The sequence below is a fragment of the Rattus norvegicus genome, chromosome 1 (genome assembly GCF_021556685.1).
Source record: "Rattus norvegicus strain SHRSP/BbbUtx chromosome 1, alternate assembly SHRSP_T2T, whole genome shotgun sequence".
In the NCBI taxonomy this organism is placed as follows: Eukaryota; Metazoa; Chordata; class Mammalia; order Rodentia; family Muridae; genus Rattus; species Rattus norvegicus.
In genome coordinates, this window is record NC_141534.1 from 228,974,003 (window position 1) to 229,001,625 (window position 27,623).

The 27,623-nt window shown below is 40.0% G+C and overlaps 1 protein-coding gene across 23 annotated transcripts in view; it reads left to right on the forward strand.

The window, feature by feature from the left end:
- The window catches only part of Trpm6 (transient receptor potential cation channel, subfamily M, member 6), a 163,928-nt gene that overhangs the window by 117,078 nt on the left and 19,227 nt on the right, over positions 1-27,623 (forward strand). For 21 of the 23 annotated variants that reach the window (XR_015619858.1, XM_087549827.1, XM_087549871.1 and 18 more), the window contains 7 exon segments: positions 8,046-9,184; positions 10,093-10,202; positions 17,202-17,319; positions 20,850-20,941; positions 22,697-22,755; positions 24,813-24,838; positions 26,528-26,578. Coding sequence is in view for 20 of the 23 variants with exons in the window: in XM_087549827.1 (XP_087405953.1) it covers positions 8,046-9,184; positions 10,093-10,202; positions 17,202-17,319; positions 20,850-20,941; positions 22,697-22,755; positions 24,813-24,838; positions 26,528-26,578 (1,595 nt within the window). In the remaining 3 variants the exon portion in view is untranslated. 23 annotated transcript variants of the gene reach the window in all.

A 27,623-nucleotide genomic window follows, 5' to 3' on the forward strand; every position in this document is an offset into this window, starting at 1 on the left:
TCTTAGTTTTCTAAGCTCCTGTAAGGGTAATATCTTAAGCCCTGCTTATAGTTTCCAACTGCTTTTCTAGTCCAAAGTTCCCAATCTTTCACATTTCTCTAAAACCCAACATAGCCAGGCCAGTCACAGCAACATCCCATTCCCTGGTACCAACTTCTATCTTAGTTACCTTTGTATTTCTTGTTATAAGACATAATGACTAAAGTAACTTATAGAAGAAAGAATTTACTGTGAGCTTACAGTTTCAGTGGATGAGAGTTCGTGAGTGTCATGGTAGGGAGCATGGCATCAAGCAGACATGGTGCTGGCCAGAAGGATGCATACTTGGGATTCCCAGAGTCTGGCACTGAATTATACATTAGTCAGAGACTCATAAAAGCAAACCCCATAAGGCTACATGCTTCCCTCCTTCAAATAATCAGGGGCAAGCTACATCCCGCTGTACTTCCTGCCTTCATACCTCCAACATTCTGTGCAGTTAGGGCAACCAAGTTTGTTTCAGAAGCAAATCCTTGTCTTCATGGTGGTACTTGTTCGTATAGGGATCTAATAACCATCACCTTCATGGCATCTAGACAAGGCATTAATCACTCAAGGAACAACAGTAATTAGCAGAAACTGAATGGCCAAAGGCCTTGTGATGGCTGACATCAGAATTACAATCTAGGAGGTGCCTGAAAATGAAAATAGGAACTAGTTGTACTAGTCATTTATCTTATCTTGGGTCTCTCTCTCTCTTTTTTTTTTGGTATAGCTAGATTATCTTCAATGATAATTTTCACAGAAACATATTTAAAGTCATACAACAATCTCTTTGTTTTGCATAGACCAGGTTGAGTGCTCTATCATACTGTAGAACTAGGTCAGCTAATGACAGCTACTTGTTGATAGAAATGGGTCTACTTAGTTTGAACAGGTCCCTTTTAATAAAGAACTTGGAGGCCAGCATGAGTCCTGGTTTGCCAATGGATACCATAGGCAGCCATTTTATCCCCTTTGTCAGAGAGTTTCCTTTGGACCTAATAGACTAACCTTTTGTTGAGGATAAGGGGCAATGTACTCTCTCTATAACTACTTACTGCTGAAATTAGGACATCATTGTCAGTGCCCTGGACGTCTGGAATACTAGTTAAAGGACAGGAAGGGGATTCAGGCAATGGGCATCTATCAGAAGCATGTGATTATCTTACCCAGCTGAAGAGACAGGGAACAGTCACATTGGCTGGACTGGTTCACATCAGATTTCAGCAAGTTCAGAGCTCTCTGACTACCTGGGAATGGCATGGTGTAGGTCACTTATGGAGCAGTTTGTAGTCTGTAGCTGATACCTAGAAGGTGTCTCTCAGTCATGTGGAAACCTGCTGGAACAGATATAGACTAGGGATAGAAGTTAAAGTTGAGAAACTTAAAGGGAACCTTACATGGACCGTATGATTGGGAAAGAGAAGTTCCAAGACTTTGTAAGAGGTGAATCCAAGTCTTATGATTCACTTGATTCCTTGAAGTTTACATAAATTTTTGGTTAAATAAATAAATAAATAAATATAAATAAATTTTTAGATATATCAGCATTATCATTGTTGGTAATCTGTATTGAAATCTACAGTGTAGAAAAAGCAGCTAACAGATGTCTGGGAAACAGCTGCAGTAGACTCACATCTTCAAGTCAGAGCAAAAACAATGAACACCTTTGATTCCAGCGCTCGGAAGGCAGAGGCAGGTGGAACTCTGTGAGTTTGAGACCAGTCAGGTCTTCAAAGCAAGTCCAGGTGAACCAGAGCTACGCAGAGAAACCCTCTTTTGAAAAACCAAAACCAACCAACCAATCAACCAACCAGAAATCGCTTTCTTAGTTCTTTATAATTTGCACTTACACATCTTAAATCACTGTTTCAGACCCTCACTTTTTTAGGCTTTAAACCACTTTATTTCCATCTAACCATTTACCATGAGGCAGGAGTTGGTTACTGGAAGCAGATTTTTTTAAAATAAAGGAATGTAAAAAGTTACATCTGAAACCTGTTTGTCCTTCAACATCAAGTCTGTTAGCAAGGCAAATCTATCTGACTTTCTCATCAGGAGACCTAGTAACTGTAGAAACAGCGAGGGGTGATTTTTAATGAGATGGACCAGTAGCCAAAGCAGCTGAAACTTTGGTGAAAGAGCTGGGTGCCTGCTGCCACCAAACTAACAAAGCTACAGTTAGCCATTAACACCACCAGAGATTTGAGAAGGATAAATTATAGCAGGAAGTGTAAACCAAATGGCCTCTGTAGTGATTGAAATGACAGAGACTTACCAGGTACCTGGATGATTACCCTAGTAGGCCTCTGTGATCTCCATGACTTCATTGTGGGCAGAGGTCATAGGTCTTCGACCATTATAGAGAAGAGCATTTCATCTTCAGTCACTGCACAGGACAGCATAGGTCTTATGATGACAGGCCCAGAAGGTCTCAGAGATTTTCCTGTGGATGAGGAACTTTGGAAAACTGGCCTACCTTGACTTAGGTAGAGTAGCTCAGTCAATTCAACAGCGTCCACAGTTTGTGGAGGGTCCTGTTAGCAGGTGAGGCATGAGGCAGTTTCTCCCAGTGGTTAGAGGCATTGCAGTCCAGGTCTGTGCCCCATTATCTGCCTTCTTTGGAGATTTTAGGGTTGCTCTTAGGAGTTGGTATTTTTGTCTGTCACGGGAAGCTTTTTTCCATGGAATATTTTAAGTGGTATATTACGCAGATCTCTTAAAAATTTTTGAGGGCGATTTATTGAGTATACCTGATCACACACAAAATTTGTTGTTGTTACTTGCTTTATTTGGGCTTAACCTTGAAAACACATAGGATGCTAAATAAAGCTTATTCCTACAATTAATTACATCAGTACTTAGCATGACAATTATATTTCTGAACACATTAAAGAAGTTGATCATTTATAAGGTTATGAGTCTTTCTGCCCTCAAGGATCATTGGCTGATTCAGTCCATGTGGGAGCAGAGATGTTGAACAGGGGGTTCGGAAGCCCTGTCAGTATGTATGATGAGTAATCACACTAGGACCAGCTGTCAGGAGGCCAATAAACTACTTAGGGTGATTCAAGCTTATAAAGTTTTGGGGGTAGGAACATCCAGGATGGGCAAAGGTCATTGGCTGGGTGGGGGAGGTTATGGAACCTGAAATGCCTTATTAGCATGGGGAAGCATTTCAGGGATCTCAGGTGCTGGCTGAACAGTGTTTATCAGGAGAAGGGAAATTGATCCTATAGTCTAATTAAGGCTATGTAACTTTCTTTAGATAGAGATGCATGTGGGACTTAGAATTCTCCAGACAAGGTCAGAGAAGGAGAAACCCTATTAATGAAGGGAGTCTTGCATATTGCACCAAGTCTAGAGGCTATCGGTCACGGTGGACTTTGACCTTAATTAGCAGAATTTTTCCACACAAAATGACTACTAACTTGTCTGTCTTAATCATCTTTAACAGTTTACAATAAGTTAGTGGCTTTTATAAGATTAGGACTTGTGTTTTTATACCTGTTTGGTTTAGTCTTAAGAAATAACAATTTTAAAATTCCTTTAGTATCAGAATAACACTTTAAATCATAAACACAGTCTATAGGGAGACTGGCAACTTTCCTTTCCTTGTCCATACATAATATACCATTATAGAATATCACAGTTTGTTATATAGCCAAGACTTAACAAAGTTAGCAGAGACAAGGAGACATATATTCTAAAGTCAGTGTCTGTTTGCCTGGATAGTCCTTGGTGAGGAGAGACATTCTATAGGCCTTTGCCAGACTGCTGACGTCATTTCCTCACTTCATCATAAGATAGAAATACCAGTTTCTGGTGTTGAGTGTTGGGTGCTCATAGTTGTGGTGCTAAGTCTTTTGCTTTTTATTTATTTATTTTTAAAGGTCACATATTAATAAATACATCATAATATGTCATATTTTATTAACTTAAAATGTCCCAAAGCCTTAAATATTTAAATATTTCAAAAATATAGTTTTTTAATTTAATTTTTTTAACTTCAATATTTATTTTCAAAAAATTTAAAACCTCAAAACTGTGGGCTCATACAATATAAAAAATAATGTAAATACTTTTTTTTTACTTTAAGAAGGAAGAAATGGGGCATAACCACAATCTGGACAAGGCAAAACCAAAATTCAACAGAGCAAGCAATTCAGTGTCAATATCTGGGATTCACTGGCAAACCTCTAGGCTTCCCCAGCTCTGCTCTTGGCGGCACATGCGACTTAACTTCTAGGCCACAGCTGGCTCCATTTCATTGAAACTGTTGTCCTGGTGGCCATCACATGACACTGGCATCTCCCAAACTGCTGGGGTCCCTCTCCTGGGCTCCCTTTGGAAACTCCATCCCTGACACACAGTGCCAAGTCTGAGCTGTTCTCCATGACCCCTTCATGTTTTTAAAACCAATACCACTGGGGTTATTTTTAATTACAAAGTTTAACTGTGGGCATGAGGTACATCCTTGTATATAAATGCATGGGTGTGCAGCTTTAATGCCTTATTAAACCAGCATTGTTTTTAAATTTTAATTTTCATACACATTGTTTTTATGACTTTGTTTTCAGGACAAAAATTACCATACAGAAATCCATCCTGATCCAAAATACCTTGCAGACCTGTTGTTGCCTTCTTGGTTGATTTATATCTTGTGGCTACCTTTAATCAAGATGGTGGTTAAGTCACATGGCATCTACCCTTTCTAACCCTAGCAAAGATGGTTGGTGTCATGTGATGGCCACCAGGACAACAGTTTCAATGAAATGGAGCCAGCTGTGGCCTAGAAGTTAAGTCGCATGTGCCGCCAAGAGCAGAGCTGGGGAAGCCTAGAGGTTTGCCAGTGAATCCCAGATATTGACACCGAATTGCTTGCTCTGTTGGATTTTGGTTTTGCCTTGTCCAGATTGTGGTTATGTCACATTTCTTCCTTCTTAAAGTAAAAAAAAAAGTATTTACATTATCCCTATGGTGATAGCAGCTAAGATAACAGCAAGCCATATATTGCTTAAATCTTAAAATGGCATACCACGTGGTTCTTTTAAGAACATACATACACACGCACATTCACACACATACACCATATATATATATGTATATATATATACATATAAATATATATCTTCACACACATATCCTCTTCCTTATCTTACAAGTTTTAAGCTAACTTCTTCTTTGTTACAGATTTTTACAGATTATTATCTATAACCAATAAACTTAAACATATTGAGGTACAAAAAGTTCGCATAATGGTCTTACAAATCTAGAAATTTGGTTTATATCCTAGCAAATGTTTTAGTTGTTAAATGAAACCCAAAGTTCCTCTCCCTTTTATTTTCTATTTTCTGTGCTCTCTTTTCCCTGTCACCTGTCCCTGTGACTCACTTGACACAAGGCAGAGAGGAGACTTTTAAATAAGCGTGCCTGGGTCTAGAAAATGAATAGTCATAACTGAACTCCAAAGCCAGCTTTCCATAAAGCAGAACAGCATAAAACAACTTTAATATCCATTCCCAGGAGACATCTGAATCCGTGCTAAACTGAATCCAGTGATCAGAAAGCTCAGAGATAAGAAATTCTGAACTCTGGGCATCAAAGCAGCCTGGGCAAGCAGTGTTAGTGGTGGCCGGTGGGAGTAGCAGAGACAACGAAAATAAATCTAACCAACACTGAAGATAGAAAACTTCCACACTCAAAGGAGATTAGTCAGAAAAAATAAAATGTGGTGACCACCATCATTCATACATTCAACTGAGCCTAATTCATCTTGTCTTAGTTGTCATGTTGGCAACAAAACTTATGGACAGGCCAGAAAACACAGACAAAGCAAACAGAAAAAACTTGGCATTTAACTGGGCATGACCGATTTCCATCTTGTCTCTTAGTATCCAAACAAAGAGAACCAGGAGGGTAGTGTAACATCTTGCTTTTTGCTCTGAATGGGAGAGAGTGTTGGACCCTGTTGGACCCCTCCACTTCCCAGATCAAGATCTCAACAGATGTCACAGAAAAATTACTATGGTTTATTAGGGAAGCCTTGCAACACCTGAAGGTGTGCACCTCAGAAGGCAGCCATTCAGTCCTGGAGTAAATGTGCAGCCTTAGAATTTGGATGGTTGGTCTGATACTGCTGGGGGCTCCAGGAAATTTTAATCCTACCAGTTGAGAATAAAGCCACCACCACCGTTTTTGAGCTACATTTGAAGTAAGCTTTATTAAATACTATCCAGGACAATGGATACTGGTAGGGTCTATAATCAGGATTACTAGAGTATGGTGCAGAATTCCATTAGTCAGAGGCTTATGAAGGTAAAAACCCACAAGGCTATGTATGTCCCACCTTCATCCAATTAGGGGCAAGCATACACCCTGCTGTACTTCCTGCCCACATAACTCCTGCCTATGTGTGATCAAGCACATCCTATACAGTTGGGACAACCAAGCTTGTTTACAGAAGCAAGCACAGCGGCATGTTGTTTTAACTGAACAACAGCCCCCAACATTCTAAGAATGTCCTTGGACAGTGGAACTTTCAGGTTAGAGGCATTTTTGTTTTATAGATCTCCTAAGCATAGTAATTTAAACTTGGAACAATGTTATCCATTAAGAGAGAAAGAGAGATGGAGAGGGATAAAGAGAGACAGAGACAGAGAGTGACAGAGACAGACAGAGGGAAGGTAGGAGGGAGGCAGAGACAATGCATTTTTGCTTTTGAAATTTGTATTATTCTTTTGTATTAAGTAATGAAACCCAATGCCCTTTGTAATTTCAGTATCTCCCCCAAAGCAACTTATGGGAGAACGGGTTCATTTGGCTCAGTATTCTAGGGGGCAGCCAAGTCAAGGCAGAAGGACCTTGAAGTCATTAGTCACATGCACAGATAGAGCAGAGAGGAGCAGTTGAGTGCCTGCATGCTGGCACTTAGTTTGCTCTTTCCACTCTTACACAATTCATGATTCCACATGTAGGGAAAGATGCCCTCCACACTGGACGGGTCTTGCTATCTCTATGAACACAACCAAGGTTATCCTCCACAGGCATTGCCCATAGGACAACCTGATCTAGATAATTCCTCACGGAAACTCTTTTCCCAGGGGACAGTGACAATTTAATCATCACAGCTATCTATGATCAGTTAGCTGCATTAGTTTCTTAGGGCTACTATAGGAAAACTAGCCCAAACTCGATCTTTTATGTCAACAAAGGTTGGTTGTGTTATGTTTCTGGAAGCTGGGTATCCAAAAGGGAGGTGTCATAGGACCACTGTGGCTTGTGAGAGCTGGTGGTTCTTTTTTTTTTTTTTTTTTTGCTGTACCACTCTGGTCCCAAGACCATCTCTTCTCAGAGAGACTTCGCATGTTCATTCTGTATTTGTCTATGCTAAGGTTTTTCTCCCTCTCTTTTGAGCCTTGATGGAGTATCTTTAATATGTTTTAAAAATTATTTTTGTTTTTATTTTTTTGAGGTTATAAAATAATTGCATAATTTCTCCTTCCTTTCTTCCCTCCAACTATTCCCGTTTACTCCCCACCCACACTTCCTTTCAAATTTGCAGTCTCTTTTTCTCTTAATAGACCTGAGAACATGAAGAGGGAAAGCTCAGGATGCCTCAACCTTAGTCAAAGGATTGTCCAATAGAAGATATTCCAATGTTTGCCATATAAAAATGAACAAATACATTAGTGGATAACAGTGGGTTGATCTATTAGATCATGGCGGTGGTAACTAACTTGCAGGCAGCTGGAAAGCTGGTTCTGATGTCTGAGAAAGACCTAAGGGCTGGAAGTGTAGATTTATAATTCTTATCCTTGGTGTCATAGTGGAAAGACAGCGGAAGTTGAGGTCACCTGGGATTAGAATGCATTCTGTATTAGAGAGAGAAGAACATGGGAAGCAGGCTCAGCTTTTGGAAGTAGTGACTTAGCTGTCACCTATAGAAGAAGCAAGGTGAGAAGAGGGTAAGAACAATCCCACCAGATTAGTGTGTTTATTGATGTTCCTCTCTTCACCATTAGGGTATCAGAGATGTTCTTCCAACTGAAAGAAATGAATGAAAAAGTGTCTTTTATAAAGGACTCTCTACTATCCCTGGACAGCCAGGTGGGACACCTACAGGATCTCTCTGCCTTGACCGTTGACACCTTGAAGGTCCTTTCTGCTGTTGACACCTTGCAAGAAGACGAGATTCTGCTGGCCAACAGAAAACATTCTACTTGCAGAAAACGTCCCCACAGCTGGACCAATGTCATCTGTGCAAAGGTTCTGACTGACATGGAGAGCTGTGGGAAGCAGAAATTTCAGTACTATAGCATGCCCCCTTCTTTGCTGAGGAGCCTTGCTAGAAGCCAGCTTCCCCCAGGAGTGCAAAGGGGTGCCCTTGTAGAGGTTACACACAATACGAGAGAGGCCTCACATGTAAGAGAAGACCAGAAGGAACGAGAAGTGGAACAGAGAACAATCGCTTCTGGGGTTTCCCATGTCAGACAAGCACACTCTAAGTATGGTCAGTTTCTCCTGGTCCCACCTTCTGAAAAGCAAGTTTCTTTGTCTCTGGAAAACCCCCCACATCTTTTCAGAGCCTCTGGGGAGACAGGTACAGATGATGTGGCATTGCAACATAGACACCCAAGTGACGTCACCATCCACTTGCCTGGGCAAACTCCTGCTGTCTCCCACCAGGCACTGGGAGCAGAACACAAAGATCAACATGAGGCAGTTATACAGATGTCAGGCAAACCTGACAAGGCAGAACAAGACTCACTCAAATTCAGTGGCACACCTGCTCCCATGGCAGTGACTTCTCTTCCTTCAAGAGCCATCAGCATGCAAGATGAAGGTGGATATGTGAACTGGGCATTTTCAGAAAGTGATGAAGCAGGTGTGTTTAGTTTTAAAAAGAAGTGGAAAACTTGCTTGGCTTCCACTTGCGACAGTGGCTCCAAACCAGGTGGAGACTGCTCCCTCCAGGCTGCAGGCAGGTCCGGGCTGGATAACTCAAGACTGGCCCAGAGTTGTGAGTGGCCAGCAGGACCGTGGACCCAGGCAAGAAGATCCTTTTGGATCAATCCTCTCTGCAGAGATAAACCTCTCCTTAAGAGTCATAGTTTTAGATTCCACAAGGAGGAGAAACTGAGGAAGACCTGGAAGAACAACAGTAAGGGACAAATGTTTTAAGTTTATTTTTTATTTGTTTTCTAATATAATTTCTTAATTGTTGAAACATTTTATACAGTACATTTTGATCACAATCTCTTATCTTTCCCAACTCCCCCCAGATCTTCCCCCAACCACATAACTTCATGTTCTTTCTCACTCTTAAAAAGAAAAAAATCTGAGGTGGTGGTTTCATACTCCTTGCATCTCTAAGTTCGAGGCCAACCTGGTCTACAGAATGAGTTCTAGAACAGCCAAGGCTACACAGAGAAAACCCTGTCTTGAAAACTCAAAAAACAATCAACAAAACAAAATGAAACCCCAGACAAAACAAAAAGCATTAAAAAAAACACTCATTGAGTATGGCTTGTGTTGGCCAGCTTCTCCTGAGCGCAAAATGTCTGCCTGGGATGTGGTTGGTTTAGTCAGTGTCACTCCATTTGGGGAAAGGTGTTTCCCCCCACTTTCGCCAAAGCTATCAATGACAAACAGCTTCTTGGTTTGGGGTGGAACTTAACGTCCACTTCCCCTTCTCCTTCCTGGCGTTTTTATCTCCATGAACTTGTGCGGGCCTGGCACACGCCATCGCTGTCCCTGTGAGCACATATGTCTATTGGCCCTGATAAGTCTAGAAAGCTGTTTCTTTGGAGTTACCCAACATCTCTTGTATTTCTGCATTTATTCCTGAGCTTTGAGGGGGTGCAGTGTGATAAAGACATCCATTTATGGCTGAGTGAGGAGCAAACATTTTTAAAAGTGTCACTTGCTTCGAGACAGTTGTGAAAATGTCTGTGATTATTAAGAGTAGAATCTTTCTTCTTGTTCTCCCTCCCCCCCTCCCAACCCCTTAAAATGAAATCACCCCTGTCAACTGCCTTCAGCAATTTCATGTACACCCTTTCCTTCCAGGCCATTCAAAAGCCTCAGAGACTGGGTCAACATGGCTCAAAGCAAAGCTGCTAACCAAGAATAGGAGTCTGTCAAAGAAAAGGAGGAAGGCCCAGGGACTCCAGGTGCCGGTAAGTCCTCCTCCTGCTGTATTTTAGGATTTGAGCAACTGAGTGAGGGGCCTCACCCCAGGCTCCTTTTGTGTACACATGCTAACCTTGTATGAGGAGGAGTGAAGACACATATTTTTCCTTTTGTTTTTATTGGAATTTTTTATTTACATTTCAAATGTTACCCGTGTTCCCAGTTTCCCATCTATAACCCCCCTATTCCATCCCCTTCCTTTTATGAGGGTGTTCCCCCACCTACCCACCCCTTCCCACCTCCTGACCCGGACATTCCCCTAAAATAGGTCATCGAGCCTTGGCAGGACCAAGGGCTTCTCCTCCTATTGGTGCCCAACAAAGTCATCCTCTGCTACATATGCAGCTGGCCATGAGTCTGACCATGTGTACTCTTTGGGTGGTGGTTTAGTCCTTGGGAGCTCTGGTTGGTTGGTATTGTTTTTATGGGGTTGCAAACCCCTTCAGCTCCTTCAATCCTTTCCCTAACTCCTCCATTGGGGACCCTATTCTCAGTTCAATGGTTGGCTACGAGCATTGGCCTCTGTATTTGTCATGCTCTGGCAGAGCCTCTTAGGAGACAGCTATATCAGGCTTCTGTCAGCATGCACTTTTTGTCATCAGTAATATGGGTTTTGTGGCTGTATGTATATATGGGCTGGATCCTCAGGTGGGACATTCTCTGAATGTCCATTCCTTCAGTCTCTGCTCCAAACTTTGTATCTCCTCCTATGAAAAATTTTGTTCACCCTTCTAAGAATGACTGAAGCATCTGCACTTCGGTCGTCCTTCCTCTTGAGCTTCATGTGGTCTGTGGATTGTATCTTGGGTAATCTGAGCTTTTGGGCTAATATCCAATTATAAGTGAATGCATATCATGTGAGTTGTTTGTGATTGGGTTACCTCCCTCAGGATGATATTTTCTAGTTCCACCCATTTGCCTATGAATTTCATGAAGTCATTGTTTTTTTTTCTTTTTTTTTCTTTTTTTTGGAGCTGGGGACCGAACCCAGGGCCTTGCGCTTGCTAGGCAAGCGCTCTACCACTGAACTACATCCCCAACCCCAGTCATTGCTTTTAATAGCTGAGTAGTACTCCACTGTGTAAATGTACCACATTTTCTGTATCCATTCCTCTGTTGAAGGGCATCTGGGTTCTTCCCAGCTTCTGGCTATTGTGAATAAGGCTGCTATGAACATGGTGGAGCATGTGTCCTTGTTATGTATTGGAGCAACTTTTGGGTGTATGCCCAGAAATGGTTTAGCTGGAAAAGACACACATTTTAACTTATCTGTTCACAAGCTAAAAGCCACTGGGGTCCTTTCTGTCTTGGGCTAGTCTAAGAAAGCCTGAACGAGCCCTGGTGTACAGGTCTTTCCATGCTTTCATTTGTCTTTGTAAGTACTTTGGAGAAGTTGAGGAAGGCCAGTATTCTGGGATATGTAATTGCCAAAGGTGCCACCATGTGGCCTTCTGTGTTCACCTGTGGATTATGAGTATATCACTTCTTTTGCCTTCACATCTGTCTGCATGATGCCCAGTCTTAATCTCAGTATACTACTGGCTCTGTAGTCTGCATCACTGTGAGGCTGATTAGTCAGTATCAACCCAGGCTCTTAGGGGACTTTCCATGTGTCCATTGGGTTTTTGTAGAACATTGAAGTTGCTCTGTCTGCTTACTGTGAAGTTGTAAATGCTGACTGTGTGTTCTCGTCTTTCGTGGATGTTTGTACAAGCTCTTTCTCTTCCTCATTGTCAGAACTATTGTCAGAAGCAGAGAATTACTTCTTAAACTTTGATTAAATATTTGACTTCTTTCATCTGCGCCTAAAGATTTGCTTTTATTCTTCAAACCTAAGACTTTAAACCTAAGACAATGTCTCTTGTTTTCTGATAGGACACTTAAACTTTTAGTTTCTACATTAGTTTTATAGTCCATTTTAAGGTAATTTTTGTATCTGGGGATAAGAAAGGATTGAATTTTCTCTTCCATATGGATATCAAAATTTCTATCTTTTTTTTTGTAAAATGTGACTTTTTTCTATTGAATTACCTTAACATTTGTCAAAAACTAATTGACTATAGAGCCCCGCAGTATGTGTGACTCTATTTCTGTCTATCTCATGCCAATACTATATCTATCTCAACTACCGAGACTTCATAAGTTGTGAAATCATGCATAAAAGAAATCCTTCATTTTTCAAGAAATGATTTGGCTATTTTATGTTCTTTGCATTTATATATAAATTTAGTCTCAGCTTTCAGTTTTTACATAGAAACCTTCTGGGGTTTGGAACAGAATTGCTCTGAATCTGCATGCCAGTTGTGGAAAAATTGACATCTTAACCACAACTAGGTGTTTGATTCACGGAAGCAATTTATGTCAAGCTAGCAGGCCTTTAAACCTTCTCTCAGTAATTCTTTGTAATTCTTAGCAGTCAGGTCTTAAGTATCTCCTATTACATGTGTGTCTAAGTATTGAAAATATGTATCATAAACTTAAAATTTTCTTATAATTGTAGTTACTTTAAAACAGCAAATTTATGATTATAATATATATAACATACATGATGTGTGTGTGTGTGTGTGTGTAAAACTTTGGTCTTATATTTCACAATTTTGCCAAATTTGCCTTTGCTTTTGAAAGTTTTTTGATAATTTACTTAGAATATTTTATGTAGGTGATTACATTGACAATGCAGTTTTACTTCTTCCTTTTCAATCTGATATTATTTTTTTTCCTGCTTACACTGACTGGAACATTTGGTATCGTGTTAAATAGAAGTGGTGAGAGCTGGCATCTTTCTAATTTTATTTTGAACTCTAATGGAGGCAGAACCCAGGGCCTTTGCTTTTTCTTCTGTTACTCCTACTGGAATGTGCTTTGTCTTTCACTGTTACATATGGAACTTGTCAATCCTGTTGTGCTCCAACTTAGATGGTTTGCTTCTTCGTTAAGTTATTTTTATAATGTCAGAGTTAGTGTTTGGAGCATTAAACCTGTATTCTAGTTTTCCTGGGATAAACTGCACTCATCCCCCTACGTATATTAATATGTGATATTAATTTTGCTAGTCTTTTTAGCACCTGTGTTTCTGGAACATTGTCTTTAGTTCCCTTACTTTCATAGCTTTGGTTTGGGTATGAGAATTGTCCCAGGATCCCTTGCTATATATCTTCCGTGTTCCTTGTGCGTTTGTGAATGTTACATATTCAGTCATATTATTCAATAAAACCATCATTGTGGGAAAGTTTTTAACTACACATTAAGTATGTGTGATAGTCCTAGGGCTATTTAGATTATCAAATTCAAAAGTTGGCTTTGCCTGTTTCTGTATTTAACAACTTTATCCATTTCATTTAATGTTTCTTGATCATTTTTGCCCCTGGTAATTCGGGTCATCTCTTTCTTCCTTTTGGCTCATTGGGGCAAGTGTCTGTGATCTTATGAGTTGGCACAGCATTAGTTATAAGTCCCTCCTCCCCTCCTCCTTCTCCCCAGGCCTGTCTTTGAGACAGGGTATCAGTGTGTAGCCCTGGCTGGCCTGGCACTTATGCTATTCTCCCCTCAGTGACCCAGAAGCTGTGATTACAGGTTGTGCCACCAGCCTCAGTGTAATATCCTCTGCTTATTATTTTACCACTTCAGCAGGACCTAGAGTGACACTGTCTCTCACATTCTGAATATTAGAAATTTATACTTTCTTTCTTTGATTCATAATCAGTCTGGCTCTAGGTTTTTATCTGTTTTGATTTTTTTGAAAAACCAACTCAATTTTATTGATTTTTTTCCCCCTGAATTCAATTCTATTTCCTTTGTTCACTTTACTTTGAGTTTGACTTGATTTTTCTCTTTCTAGTTTAAGTTAGAAAAATTGGTTAATGATTTGGGAGTTTCTTTCCATTTTTAAAAAGTAATATTTTAATTTACTCATTGATAATTCCACACATGTACATATCATATCTTTTATTTTCGAATGGAGACATTCAATGTTACACAATTCCCTCTAAGCATACATTAGTTAGGTTCTGCAAATTCTGATGTTGCTTTCATGTTAGGCCACTGACTCTTCTATTGTCAGAATGACTCTATCTAATTGTGTGAGATTTCACTTCCTTTCATGGTTTTCATGTTTATTTTATCTTTTTATTTCCACTTATTCTTTTCCAAATAAACTGATGCTTTGAAATATGCGTCTCTCTTGGTCACTGTAATAAGAAGCAGTTAAAGTCTTTTTATTATTGTTTTAAACTCTTGATTTGTTATGGGTTTGTTTAAGTTGCTAGTCATTTAGTCTTGGCTTAACATTAGTGGTTTGCATGAATCTAGAAATTTGTCCTTTTTTTTTTTTCAATTTTCTACTTAACGAAGTACAGGTTTTTGTAGCATCCCTTTATAATCTGAATTTCTTTGGTGTCTGTTGAAATATTTCCCTGTTTATTTTTGCTTCTGTTAATTTGGCTCCCTTTTTTTCTTTCAGTTAGTTGGGCCCAACTATCTTTCTCAAAGAACCAGCTCTTAGATTCATTGAGTCTTTGTATTATTATCATTATTTTGCTTATTTTCATCAACATTTGCTCTGATTTTTATTATTCCTTCCCAACTACTTGGTTTGGTTTGTTCTCATTTTTCCACTTCTTAAGTTGTATCATTGAGTCATTTATTCCTGCCTTTAAAAAGTTTCTAACATGAGTGCTTGGAGCTTTTAACTTTCCTGTTAGCACAGCATCCACTGTGTCCCAGAGGGTTTGCTTTGTTTTCATTTTCATTTAATACCAGGAATCTTTTTATTTCTTTTTTCTATTTTTCCTTTGACCCATTCATCATTTAATAACGTGCTGTTTAATCTTCATGGGTTGGTGCAATTACTGGGAATTCATTTAGTGTTGATCTTAAGCTTCATTGCACTGTGGTAGAAAGAACACATGGGATTGTTTCAATTTTTCTGAATTTACTAAAATTTGTTTTGTGCCCCAGGATGTGGTCCATTTTAGAGAAGCTTCCATGAGCTTCTCAGTAAAATGTGTATTCTTCAGTCTTGGGCTGGGAAATTCTGTAGATATCTGTTAAGTCTACTTGATGTCTGTTGCCATTTAATTCTGATGTTTTTCCCTTTGATTTGTCCAGATGACCTGTCTACTAGAGAAAGTAGGGTACTGAAATTGCCCACTATTACTGAGCTAGACTTTATTTGTACTTTTATATCTGATTTTCTGTCTTTTATGGAATCAAAATCCACAAATGTTTGGTGCATATATGTTTAGGACCGTTATTACTATTGTTATTTTGCTATTTGTATTCTTATCCCTACTTTGTGTTTTGGTAATTATAGCTTTGTTATTTTTGTATACTCTCTTGGAGGTTTGTTCCTATCTTCAGTCTGCACTATGGCTTCCAGAATTCTCTGAGGAGACGATTTGATGGACATGAATTTTTCTTTTAGTATGTTTGTACCATGGAAAATTCCTCAAACTATGGCAGATAGTTTTGCTGATGCAGTTTTCTCTGTTGGCTTCTGTCATCTTTTACAATTTGAAGTATGTTGTCCTCATTCCTCATCAAAGAAGCTTTTCTATGAAGTAGACTGAAACCATTCTAGAAACCCACAAGTGGTCAAAATGCTGAGAACAGCTGACCATGGGGTGCTCAGCCACAGCTAATATATCACCAACAACACAAGCTGACACTTAAGGCTCAGGGAATATCTTGAAAGAGGAAGCAGAAAGGCTGTAAGAACCAGAGGACCAAGATGTCTTCTGCTCTACGGTAGCATCTTTTATATATTGCAGGGCAACTGCATTCATGAAATCTCAAAATATTGTTGCCTAAACAAGATCTTTACAATAACATAAGTTGATAGGCCAGTATGGAGGGAGGATATTTCATAAGGGCTTACCCCTAGATGGAGAGCTACAGACAATGGTGACCACCGAGAAAGGGAGTATCAGTCTTCTTCAGGGACAAGCCCCCAATTTAGTAATTTAACTTGTCAACCCTTAACAGATACATGTATGAGAAAAACTAGATGGGCTCAGCATATTGTATATAAGTATATATGTGTGTATGTATACACATATATGTATACACATGAAACAATAGTTAAAGAAGTTATGAGTTTGAGCGGGAGCTAGGAGCATGGAAGGAGCTGGAAGTTGGACATAACATAAATATAGTACTCATGGGTAAAATTCACCCCCTTCCCAAATTAAGTTAAAAAAAGAAGCAGAGGCAAAGAGACAGTAATGTAAAGTCATTAGTTAGGGGAGAGAGCGTGATAACAAAAGCCACCATCTTAGACAATGCCATGACCTGTTGGAATCCTATGGAAAAAGCAGTTAAGGATATTTAGTTTGGAATATGTCAGATGGTCTGAGTTTGACTAGAAATTGCATCCAAGCTTAAGTGCTCAAAACTTCATTCATTTGCTGCTTTGAAATTTACCAATTTGCCTGTTGTCTTTCACTGGGAAAGATGTAAACAGGTGAGCAGATACCGGCCGACTACTACTTTAATATTGAAGACAATGAAGAATGGAAATAGTAAATTATTTTCCAAGTTTACACAAGTTCTGGTGGGGCAGAATTCCAATGCAAGTACTTTGAATTTAAATATTTCCCCCTCTCTACATCTGTGTGTTTTTGAAATATGATCTCTAATCAGCAGTGTGAGCTTCCCTTGGGAACTCATTAAAGATCCGAGTCCCACCTCTCCCCTAGACCTTCTGAGTAGAAATCCTGAGGGTGCAGGCTAATGACTGCTCCTGAGTCCTGAGTGATTCTGAGGCTCATTTAGGTCCACATTCTGGTTCTTAACCATAACTGCAAAGAGAATGTACACAGACTTGTGTGACCTGCTAGCCTGAATGGTGGGGTTTGTAAGTGTCCAAGGTAAATACAAATGTGACCAAGTTTAATCACTGTGGTCTCCCACTGTGTGCTTCTATTAACATAATGTAAACTATTGTGGGTCTAATGTCACTGTGTCCCATCAAGTGACTTTTTCTCCAGGTGATAACAGTCAATGCCTGCTATCAAAGTGACCAATTGACTTCAGAGTCCGGAGAAACAAACACCACTGAAGACTACAGCAAGAACTGGCTTTCCGTGTCCAACTTCAGCCAGATAGGTATGTGATTATGTAGCCTTAGACTCCAACATCTGGCAGAATCCTCTAGGGAGTAGTGTTTAAACTACTGGTGGTTTACACTGTTCTCTGGAGTGGAGATGAGGTAAAGAGAGATTGCAGAAGCCTCGAAGGGAAACAGCTCTTTGCTGCTCTATGATGCTTATACAAAGGACAAAGTTTTATTTGCTTAAAGGACTTGCCATCAGGATACAGAAAAGTGATATTAAAATACAGATAATCTTTTATATTCAACGAGTATTTGCCCTAAATTGGGTCCTTCAGTCTGACTTAAGGAGTTTGCTTAATTTTCAGAACGCTTAAAGCTCATGCAATACTGGTAAGGATCAGGAGGTCAGCCACTGTTGGTTATTCGCCATGGCCCACATAGGGCATTTACACATAGACACGTGCACATTAAACTTAATGGGATGTGTGGGGAGGAGCTGCAAGCAAGGCATAGCATGAGGAGTAAACTGAGATAAGGCAGATTGTGGACAGAAATGCACACAAATACAGCTTTGAACTTCGTTCACTCAAGTATCTTTTTAAAGAAGAAGAAAGCATGTGATCAAGGAGAACAACCATTTGAAATTACTTGAGACACAAGATATCAAACACTGGTAGGTACTGCAGGGCCTTCTACTTTATAAACCTTCCTTGGTTTATGCTCCATGGTCCTCAACCAAGTGGCAACTTTTCACACAACTCCACCCCCCCGGGAGGGGGGTCCATTGGGCCATTGGGCAAATCTGCAGACATGCTTTGTTGACATGATAAAGGGGATGCTCTTGGCCTCTAGTCTGAAAGAGACAGAGATGATATGAGGCATCCTGGGATGTATAGTGCATGCTTGAGGAAGACAAATTGTCCAGATGAAAACATTATGGCAAAGTGAGTGGTAAATACCCCTGTTTTGTATTTAAGACACAACCCTCTGTCAAGCCAGTGTGAATCGAATGGACACAGAGCTGGAGGAAATCTTGGAAATTAAATGGGAATGACAATGGTTCTCAAGCATGGGTCGGGAGCTTAGTCTTCCCTTAACTCACAGGTTACTAGAGACTGTGCCTTTACCCATGCTAAACCCATGCATAAAACACAACCCTAGCAGAGCTGATGACTCCTTGACAAAAACCTGAGCAGGTAGGGGGCTGGGGAAAGAAAACCGTGTCTTCTAGGCCAGTATAGGCTATGTACTGAGATCTTTCACCACAGTGAAAGCATAGACAAACCAGGAAGCAAGCAAAGAAAAACGAAACCTTGACGTAAGTTTAGGACAAGTCATCTCTCTTCATTTATGAATGCTAAGTTTAGTTATATGATATATGTATTTTATAAACAGTATAACCTGTGTTTAGTTTTTACTTTTTGTAGGATGTATTTATTTAAAAAAATGGGCCCACTGTGATATTTTTGTACAGTGTGTAACCTGCTTCAGTCATATTCAGTGTTACTTTTCTTGCCATCATTCCCTCTCATGTGGCCTCTCTTCCAACATACTTCTCACACTATGTCCATGCTCTTTAAAACCCACAGTTCACAGATGAGAAGAAAACCTTTGAAATTTGTCCTATCCTTTCTGCCTTACTTTGCTTCCTTCTTAGCTAGTTAGGGTTGCCATGGTTACCTATGGGTTTAACATAGGTAAAGGCACAGTCTCTAGTAACCTATGACCACAGCAACTTTCATAAAGGAAATTATTTAATTGGAGGCTGGCTTACAGTTCAGAGGTCCTGTCTATTACAGTCATGGCAGGAAGCATGGTGGCATGCAGGCAGACACTGTGCTAGAGAGGTAGCTTAGAGTTCTCCGTCTGTCTATGGAGTCAGCAGGAAGAGACAGTGAGCCACTAGACCTGGCTTGAGCTTCTGAAACCTCAAAACCCACCCCTCAGTGACAAAATTCTTTCAACAAGGCCACACCTACTATAGTAAGGCGACACCTCTAATGATGTCACTTCCTATGAGTCTATGGGAGCCATTTTCATTCAGATCACTACATTTTCTTTGATATCTAATGTCCATTTTCTTCAAATGACATAATTTCATTCTTTGTACTCATTCTTAGGTCATTTAAGTATTCTTAAATACTTAAGATTATTTTCCAGTGAGTTACAGACAGGAAGATATGTGTATCAGGATGGTCTGGGAGGTATCTTCTTTAGAAAAACTGCCTGACCCCAAGTACCCAACACATCTGGTGAGGATTGGTGTCATCCTTGGAACACACATTGAATTGAAAAGCTTAATTATTTCTTTTGAAACATCTTAAGAAATATTTGACAAAAAGTAAGGAAATGGAATTTGGGGAGTTACAAGGTTCTCTCTCTTTTTCTCTCCAAATCAGAGTCTCATGCAGCCCAGGTTGGCCTCCAACTTAATGAGTAGATGAGGATGACCTTGAACCTCTGCTCCTTCTGCACCTAACTCCTGCATGCCATGGTTTCAGGTGTGCATTGCCATGCTGGTTTATTCCCAGTGCTGGGGATTGAACTCAGAGCCCCTGCACACTGGGCACCCTATCAACTAAGTTATATCCCCAGTTCTCAGGGAGCTCTCTCTATGCACTCATAAAATTTCTAAGCATCCCATGAAAATATAAAACATGTTTTTCTATAATATTTTTTGTTTTAGTGATAATACAGTACTGTCAATGAAATTATATTTACTGCAGCTTTATCATACGACAATAGCTTTCTTTGTATTTCATACATACTTTTATCTGGAGCAAAATTACATGGAACAATATAGTTACTGTCTCTTAAAATTGTTACAGTGTTAGCTCTGTAGGTGCCAGGTGTAAGCATAATAATAAAGTAACATTTCATTATATATTCTAAGAAAAGCATAAAAATTGAACCGATTGATACCATTCACTTTTTTTTTGTCTTTTGTTGTTGTTTTTGTACTTTTGTGTTTGGTGCCCCTGTGAAAGAAGGATTGCTAGCTTACAACTAAAATTTCATATATTTTAAAAGTACGGGAATAGAATGCAGGAGAGAGTGAATATAAAACATTGCTAAATGTGTTTAGAAAAGCACTATGGATTATTTAATTCCTGACTTTGATAGAGAAGTAAAAGTTAGGGTAGGTGTGGTGACTCAGTGGGTAAGGTGCTCACTGGACAAGCTGGAGGGCATGGGTTCAGTCCCCAATTCTATGCAAAAGTGGAAGGGGAGAAGTGACATTATAAAGTTGTCCTGTAACGTCCGTGTGTAAATGCCACATGTACATGCCTTGCAATAATAATAATAATAATAATAATAATAATAATAAATACAATTTCAAATGAGACGTAGGAGCTGTTATACAACTGGATGCAACAATAGAAGTATAGAAACAGAATATATAGTTTTCAGTCACTTAAAGAAAAAGGGAAAAAAATGAAACTTGGTGAAACTTGCTAAAAATAGGGAAAACTATATCTAAGTTTAAATAAATGTACTGTGTCCAGATTTTTCTATTTGGGAAATGTGATTTGAATGTAACACATTTCAACCAATTTCTAATTTCTCTTCTTTTAAAAACAAGGTTTAGAACCTTATATATACCAGAAAATGAAAATGAAGGAAATCGAACGACATACTACTCAAGCCAGTTACCACCTAAGGCAGATGCAAGAGGTAAAAATAGTTCGATAGTTTTTCTTTTAAGACATTTGTGCGTGTAACCCTTTACTTTGCTGCACTAATTTTATTCCCACAGCCCATAAGTGGCCTCTATTTTAACTGGTGTTGGATTGAAATTCTTGGGAACTCTATGTGGGTCGATCCTTGCTTGGGTTTTGGCCTCTCCACATTAGTCCTTTGTTGATCTTTGTTCTCTCCTTGTGCAGTTTGCTTCTCCTGGGACTTCTTAGATAAGAGAAGTAGTTCATCTTTTCAGATGTGCGGACATTGTCCTATGCTAGAGAAACGTGTTTTCTCCAGCATGGTTTCAGAGGTGGATCATGGAAGAGGTGCTATGAGACAGATTTCAGCTGATCCGAGAAGAAACCTTTACCAACTGGAGTCTTTCAAGGCTAGCATGATTGGCTCTCTGGAGACTATGAATTCCTAGTGTGATTAGTCTAGCCTAACACGCAGGAATGAGCTCACCTATGAGAGGGGATGAAAACATCACAGGAAAAAGGTCTCTCTGTGGTCCTCTAATGCCCAGATGTCCAGTTCTGCTTTTCCACCTACAAATCCACGCCTTGTTTCAGTGATATCTTCTCATATGGCGTGTAATGCAGAGTAACCCAAGAACCCTGATTTTGCTTCTGGTTTGAGTATCTGAACGAGAGAACTATAAACACTACTTATAAGAATATCCTCAGGTGTTCGTGTTGCAATGACATCTAAAAGATTTTGAAAAATAACAGCGAACACCCAATTGAGGATCATTGGAAGCAGGGCCTTATGTTTAAATCCAAATTCTGTCAGTTTTTAAATGTCTCCTTCCTGTGTGTCTGCGTCAGACTGCATGTGTCAGTGAGCCTCTGAGCGTCATTATCTCTGTAAAACCCCATCTTCATAAGATTATCAGTAGTATCCAACTGAGGTACCTCTCAGGAAAATGCCCGAAGTAGACCACATCTCAAGAAATATGACGGGTAAACAGGAAATAGAATGAGATAAATCCAGCACAACACTCTCTTTGATTTCCCCAACCTCCATCACCTGGAGCAATGATGAACTTATGACAGGGATGCCATGATGTAGTGTTACCGAATACCTAGCACAACGAAGCTCACTGGACCGAAGGCTGTTTGCTTGCAGTTTGAGCATCCAGTCAATCCTTGGCCTGGTAGGCACAGTTAGAAGTAGGAATAGCAGAGTTAGGATGCTTGCTCCTATGTCTGTAGACCAGGATGCTGACCCTCACATGGCTTTCTCATTGCTCTTTTTTAATTCACTCTGGGACCTGCTGCCTCCTTCCTTCAGGAGAGATCATCTCACCTAGGTTAATCCTCTCTGCAGATGTCCTCACGGAACCACTCAGAGGTTTACTGCACGTCTTTCCCCTGCCCTGGCTTTTTCTTACTATACTAAGTTGACAATAAAAGTTATCCATTGTATCTGTCAAGTTGGACCTCCGTTGTTTCTTTTAGACCATGAAATGATCGCTCAATTTCTGTAGGAATTTTTATATATTGTGCTTTCCTTTCAACGTCTCTACAAAAGCAGCTTTCATTCATTCAGTTAAAACCGTGAGCTATGGAGGTACCAGCATTACACGCTGACATTATGCATGTGATCTTTCTAGTTTGTGTTTCCTTTGTTAAAAAAGAGGTCCTGCACCAGGCAGAGGGAAAAAGAGTGTGCTAGGCTTGTGTGCCTCTGGAAGTATGCAGTGGGAGTGCTGTGACCTGGTAATGTCTGTTCCCTTCTGTGCAGGACCCGGATAAAAACCCCTCATGGAATTCCAGGAGCGCCAGCGTCAGCAGGAGTTTTCTGTGAGTATTTCTGTGTGGCTTTTGGATTCTGTCCTCCAAGCTGATTAGGAATAAAGGTTTACTTTGATCAGAATAGAAAGGAAAAAAAGTGACAAGATTTTTCTTGTGTTAGCAAGAATGGGAAAATTTTTATTGGAACTTTCCAGTTTCTGGTAATGGTTCCTTACCCAAGTCCCTTTAAGAATACAGTGTTACACACATTTCGACAGCAGGAGAACAATTCCTTTGTAGTATCAAAAAACAAAACAAAACAAAACAAAACAAAACAAAAACCACTCACGGGTTGATCATTATATCTTTTCAGATAGGTAAGAATGTGAATGTGGTTTACAGAATAAAAACCAGACATTTTTGTCTTAAAAACAAGAAAATCTTATTAAATTTATTCTCTATATTTAGTTTAATGTGTGTGAATGTTTTCCTTGCATGTATTTATGTATGTATGTGTGTGATGTGTGTGCAATATTCATGGAGGCCAGAAGAGGGTGTGGGATCCCTTGGACGTGGAGTTGTGAACAGTTTTGATCAATCAGGTAGGTACTTGGACTTGAATCCAAATCTTCTGCAAGAGCAAGTGTTCTTTACCACCAAACTGTCACTCCAGGCTTTGTTCTCTGGGTTTCCAAAGCCACTCCCCTCCGTGTGTCCCTTTTACAGAATGAGGTTGATCTTTATTTCCTGGTTTTCAGTGGCATTGTAATTATAAAGACATAAACTCTGACAAGGATTGAGACAGAGAGGGAGAAAAGATGAGGAGGAGACAATATGGTTGTACATTCCTGAATGTTTTTTATTCAGAGAAATAAAGTTTAAAACCCAACCAAGTAAAGATGATTTTACTTTATTTTAAATTGTTTTAAGAGGCACGGTCCCATTATGCTGCCCAGGTTTTCCCCAAACTCTGAAGCTCCAGTGATCCTCTTGTCTCAGCGTCCCAATTAGCTGGTGCTGCAGGTGTTTGGCACTGTGCTGTGGTGATGTTTCCACTCCACATTGTGTATATGTGGTGTGTGTGTTGGTGTGCATAAGTATGTGTGAGTATGTGCATACATATATGTGAGTGTATTGGTGTATGTGTGTGTGTGCATGCAAATATGTGAGTGTATTGGTATATGTGTGAATATGTATATATGTGCATGCGTGTGTATGTGTGTATATATATGTGAATGTGTTGGTGTGTGTGTTTAGTTTTCTAGTTAGATCATCAAAATATCTACAAGACCATGGGAATAGAGGAAACTCACCCCAGGTGAGGGCCAGTTGATATACAGAAGGTAGAAGGTTACTTTCAGTTCTGGTCCTCAGCTCTATCGACATGGCCTTTCTTGGGAACTGCCATCACAGCCTCGTGTAAGCCTGCTCCGAGACCTAGAGGACGTATGACTTCCTCCTCTCAAAGGTTCAGTAGTTCGTGCTCATGCGGAGTGGAGGGTTACTGCAGCATGAAATTAAACAATAACTGTAATTGTACTTTCTTCCCCAAGGACCTAAATACTGGAGATATTCTTTGAATGCATTTATTCAGACTTGCCTGTGGCCACTTGTGCACTTGAGCAGGGCAAGTAACAATTTAAAGCGAGCTAATTTCAGCCTGTGAACATTTAGGGGCCACGTGGGCTAATGAAACTGATTTGTGGGCTTGTCCAGAGACGTTCTCAGACTCATTTGTAGGCATCTGCTTTGCATAGTTCAGGCACCCTTTAGTTTAATTGATCCAGAACAACACAAACACGGTTAAATCTTATGTATGTTGTGTGATCACACAGCTAATTAAAACCACTAACACCACCATTTCTCAATTAGCTTGGGGCATAGATAAAAAGTGGATTACATGCCTTACTGGCATTAATTTTTTCTATGAAAATAATTGCATGGCTACATTTTCTAGTGGTAAAGTAGAAGATGGAGCAGAGACTTCCATACATATATGATATATTATATATATGTATATATATGTATATGTATATTTATTTCTGTTTTATACCATTTTCAGTGTTTGGGTAATTGAAAGACTTAAAACAGCATTGTATAAATAATTTTATTTGTTTCCCAAACAGAACAAGAAGCCCAAATGAAGTTGACAGTAAGTTTTTATATTTAAACATTTATTTTTGATTTTTCAATCTTACCAGTGGTAGAGTTCCTTTGTTCCATTAGGGCTTGTGTAGCTCTTGACTCTGTATTCTTTTTTGTTTTTGTTTTGGGATCTATACAAAGTAGAAATTCAGTATAAAAATAGAGATATCGTGGATAAATGAGGACTGATGTGTGGTTTTACATTTTTGTGCTGTTTTGTTTTTTGGTTTTGTGGTATTGAAGATTGAACCCAGGGCTTTGTGCACTCTAGGTGAGCTCTTTGTCCTTTGAGCTGTCCTCAGCTTGGAATTCTTTGAGAAATCTGTTTTGACTTAATTTTCGTGTTGTTTCTCTGAATGAGAGCAGGCTCAGTTTGACGCTGCAACAATTGATCTTGATCGTGTTACAGTTTACACACACAAGAAGCCAATCACACACGTGCACGTGGAAGCTTTCTCCTACATGGTTTCAAAGACCCTCAGTGCCCAAAGTGTTGACTTGGGCCTGCGCAGCTCTCTGTGTGATCTTTTTCTTTCTCTTCCATAGAGGGCTGTGCTGTCTGGCATGTAGTCAGATCATGCTCAGTTAAAATATGTTAAATAAATGTCACTAAGTTCTCGGAGACGTTGATGTCTTGGTTGGAACCCAGCTTGGTCACTGTCAGATGGTCATGACTTTCTAACTTTCAGATGACAGTAGGGCAATCTTTCAGCCTTGGTACCCAACGATTTTGTATCATGTCTGCTTAGCAAACCATTGTGATAACAGTTGTGTGTGTTTCTCTCCAGTATACTGTATTTACTTTTCTAAAGGGTGAGCACGGTATCTTATTCACTCTCAAGCCTAGTGTGACCCACAGTGGGAGCTGAAAGTCTTCATTACTGCCTGAGTTCAGAAGCGGAAGTCTTTTCTGCTGACTGTAGCCCCCAGCATGCACCCTCAAAGGATGCTTGCTCTAGTCTTTCTCTGGCATCAGGAGCCAGAGTATTCCCTAAACTTAGGCTCATGCTGCCCTTTATTCTAGTAGGCGTAAAGCAGCTGCTGCCATGGGACTGACGTTTCTCCACTTTAATTTTGATTTTCATGGAACAGCAAAACCATTTCAAAGGATTTCTCTGGAGCCTTATGATTTAGGGATGGAACAGAGAGAAAACTGTGAGTTAACACTGGAGGTGGCGTATTTCCAACACAGGGTCCTGGTACAGCTTACCAAATCCCGTGATGTGATACTGGCCACCCCTTCTTATGTATCTGGCACATACGTAATGTTTTTTCATTAGCTTCAGTCAGTAAGGTAGTATGCTAATAACTTGGCGTTAATATTGTCTTTGCATGAGTAGGTGCATCTTGGCAAAGAGCTCAGAGAATCAGGCTTCTGGGATGTCGTGATGGGCAGCTGTGTACCTTCTGTAACCCAGAGGTGTAATTGGTTCAGAGGAAATATACTTTGAGGCTAATATTACCTGTCTTTCTCCAATTCCCCATATAAATATGCTTGGAGATATTACACCGATGATTGGAAGCTGTCAGGATAGGGAGCAGCACACGGTTGCATTAAAGGATATTGGGCAAGCTTTTCTGAACAGTGAGAAGCCATTCTGATTAAGCCGTTTAATAGAAACTTTGAAGGCAGCGAACAAACATGTATTTATCTCAAGCCAAGTAATTAAAATGCCAATCATTTCTGTGATTTCAGAGATCTCAGCCTCTTTAAAAAGCCCTCCAGAGCCTCACCGCCATTATTCAGGTAGGAAGCAGGTGTGCACAGATGGGTCAACTGAGCTACACGTGTGGGACTCTGCACTTGTAAACACGAGTGTCCATCAACTCCACCTTATTGATGCAGCTTCGATTCAGAAAGTTGGTTACTTTAATGGTTGGAATAATTAGACTCAGAAAAACAAATTGTCAGGATTTTAGAAAACTCATATTTTAAAAAAAATGTGTACACGTGTTGTCAAGTTGCAAATTTGGAAGAAGATGTTCTAGGTGTCTAAAATTTCCTTGCAAGCTCAGTGTGAGCCTAAAGCCAGACATCTTCCTTTGTACTGTTCCCTTTTTATTACCATTCAGGAGCTTGAACCCAGAGCCTTGCTGGAACCACTGAGCTTTCCCTCAGGCTGATCCCAATATTTTGAATTGGGAAAGGCTAGGTTGAAAGTCCTTCTTAAAGCTAGGGTGGGACCCTCCATATCCCTCAGTGAACATAACCACTGAATAGATGCCACCCCTCACAGAATAAGGCCCACAAACATGCCTAGCCACGATGCCATTATACAGAGATACCAAGGGTCTCGACTCTGTTATTAGGCAATGCTTCACAGCACTCCAGCTGCCTTTCTTTCCAAGTGGGAATGATTGTCCTTGCCCTCTCCGAGGGACATTCTGCCAATGGGCTAGTTGAGAATTAAGAGGCAAATATTTTGAGATGCAAACTAACTTAGACCAGCTGGACTTACGCCATGGTGTGGTTCCTCTAGGGTCACAGCTCTCAGTGCGTGAGATAACACAAGGACAGGGCTTTTACTGAGTTTAGCACTCAGTGTGAACCAAGACCTTACCGGCACTGTAATTACTGGTCTTATTATATGAAGGTCATTTGTTTAGGGTCCAATAATAAACTGTCTTATCCTGCATTCTCCTCTGTGATGAATAATGGGCCTGTTGATTCTAGCCTCCTCATTCTAGGCTCCTATGACGGGCTCCTATAGCTCAGTAGTAATCTGTTATTTTGACTCTAACTGCCAGCTGTAGAGGGTCCCTAGCGAGGAATACTTTAACTCACACAGACT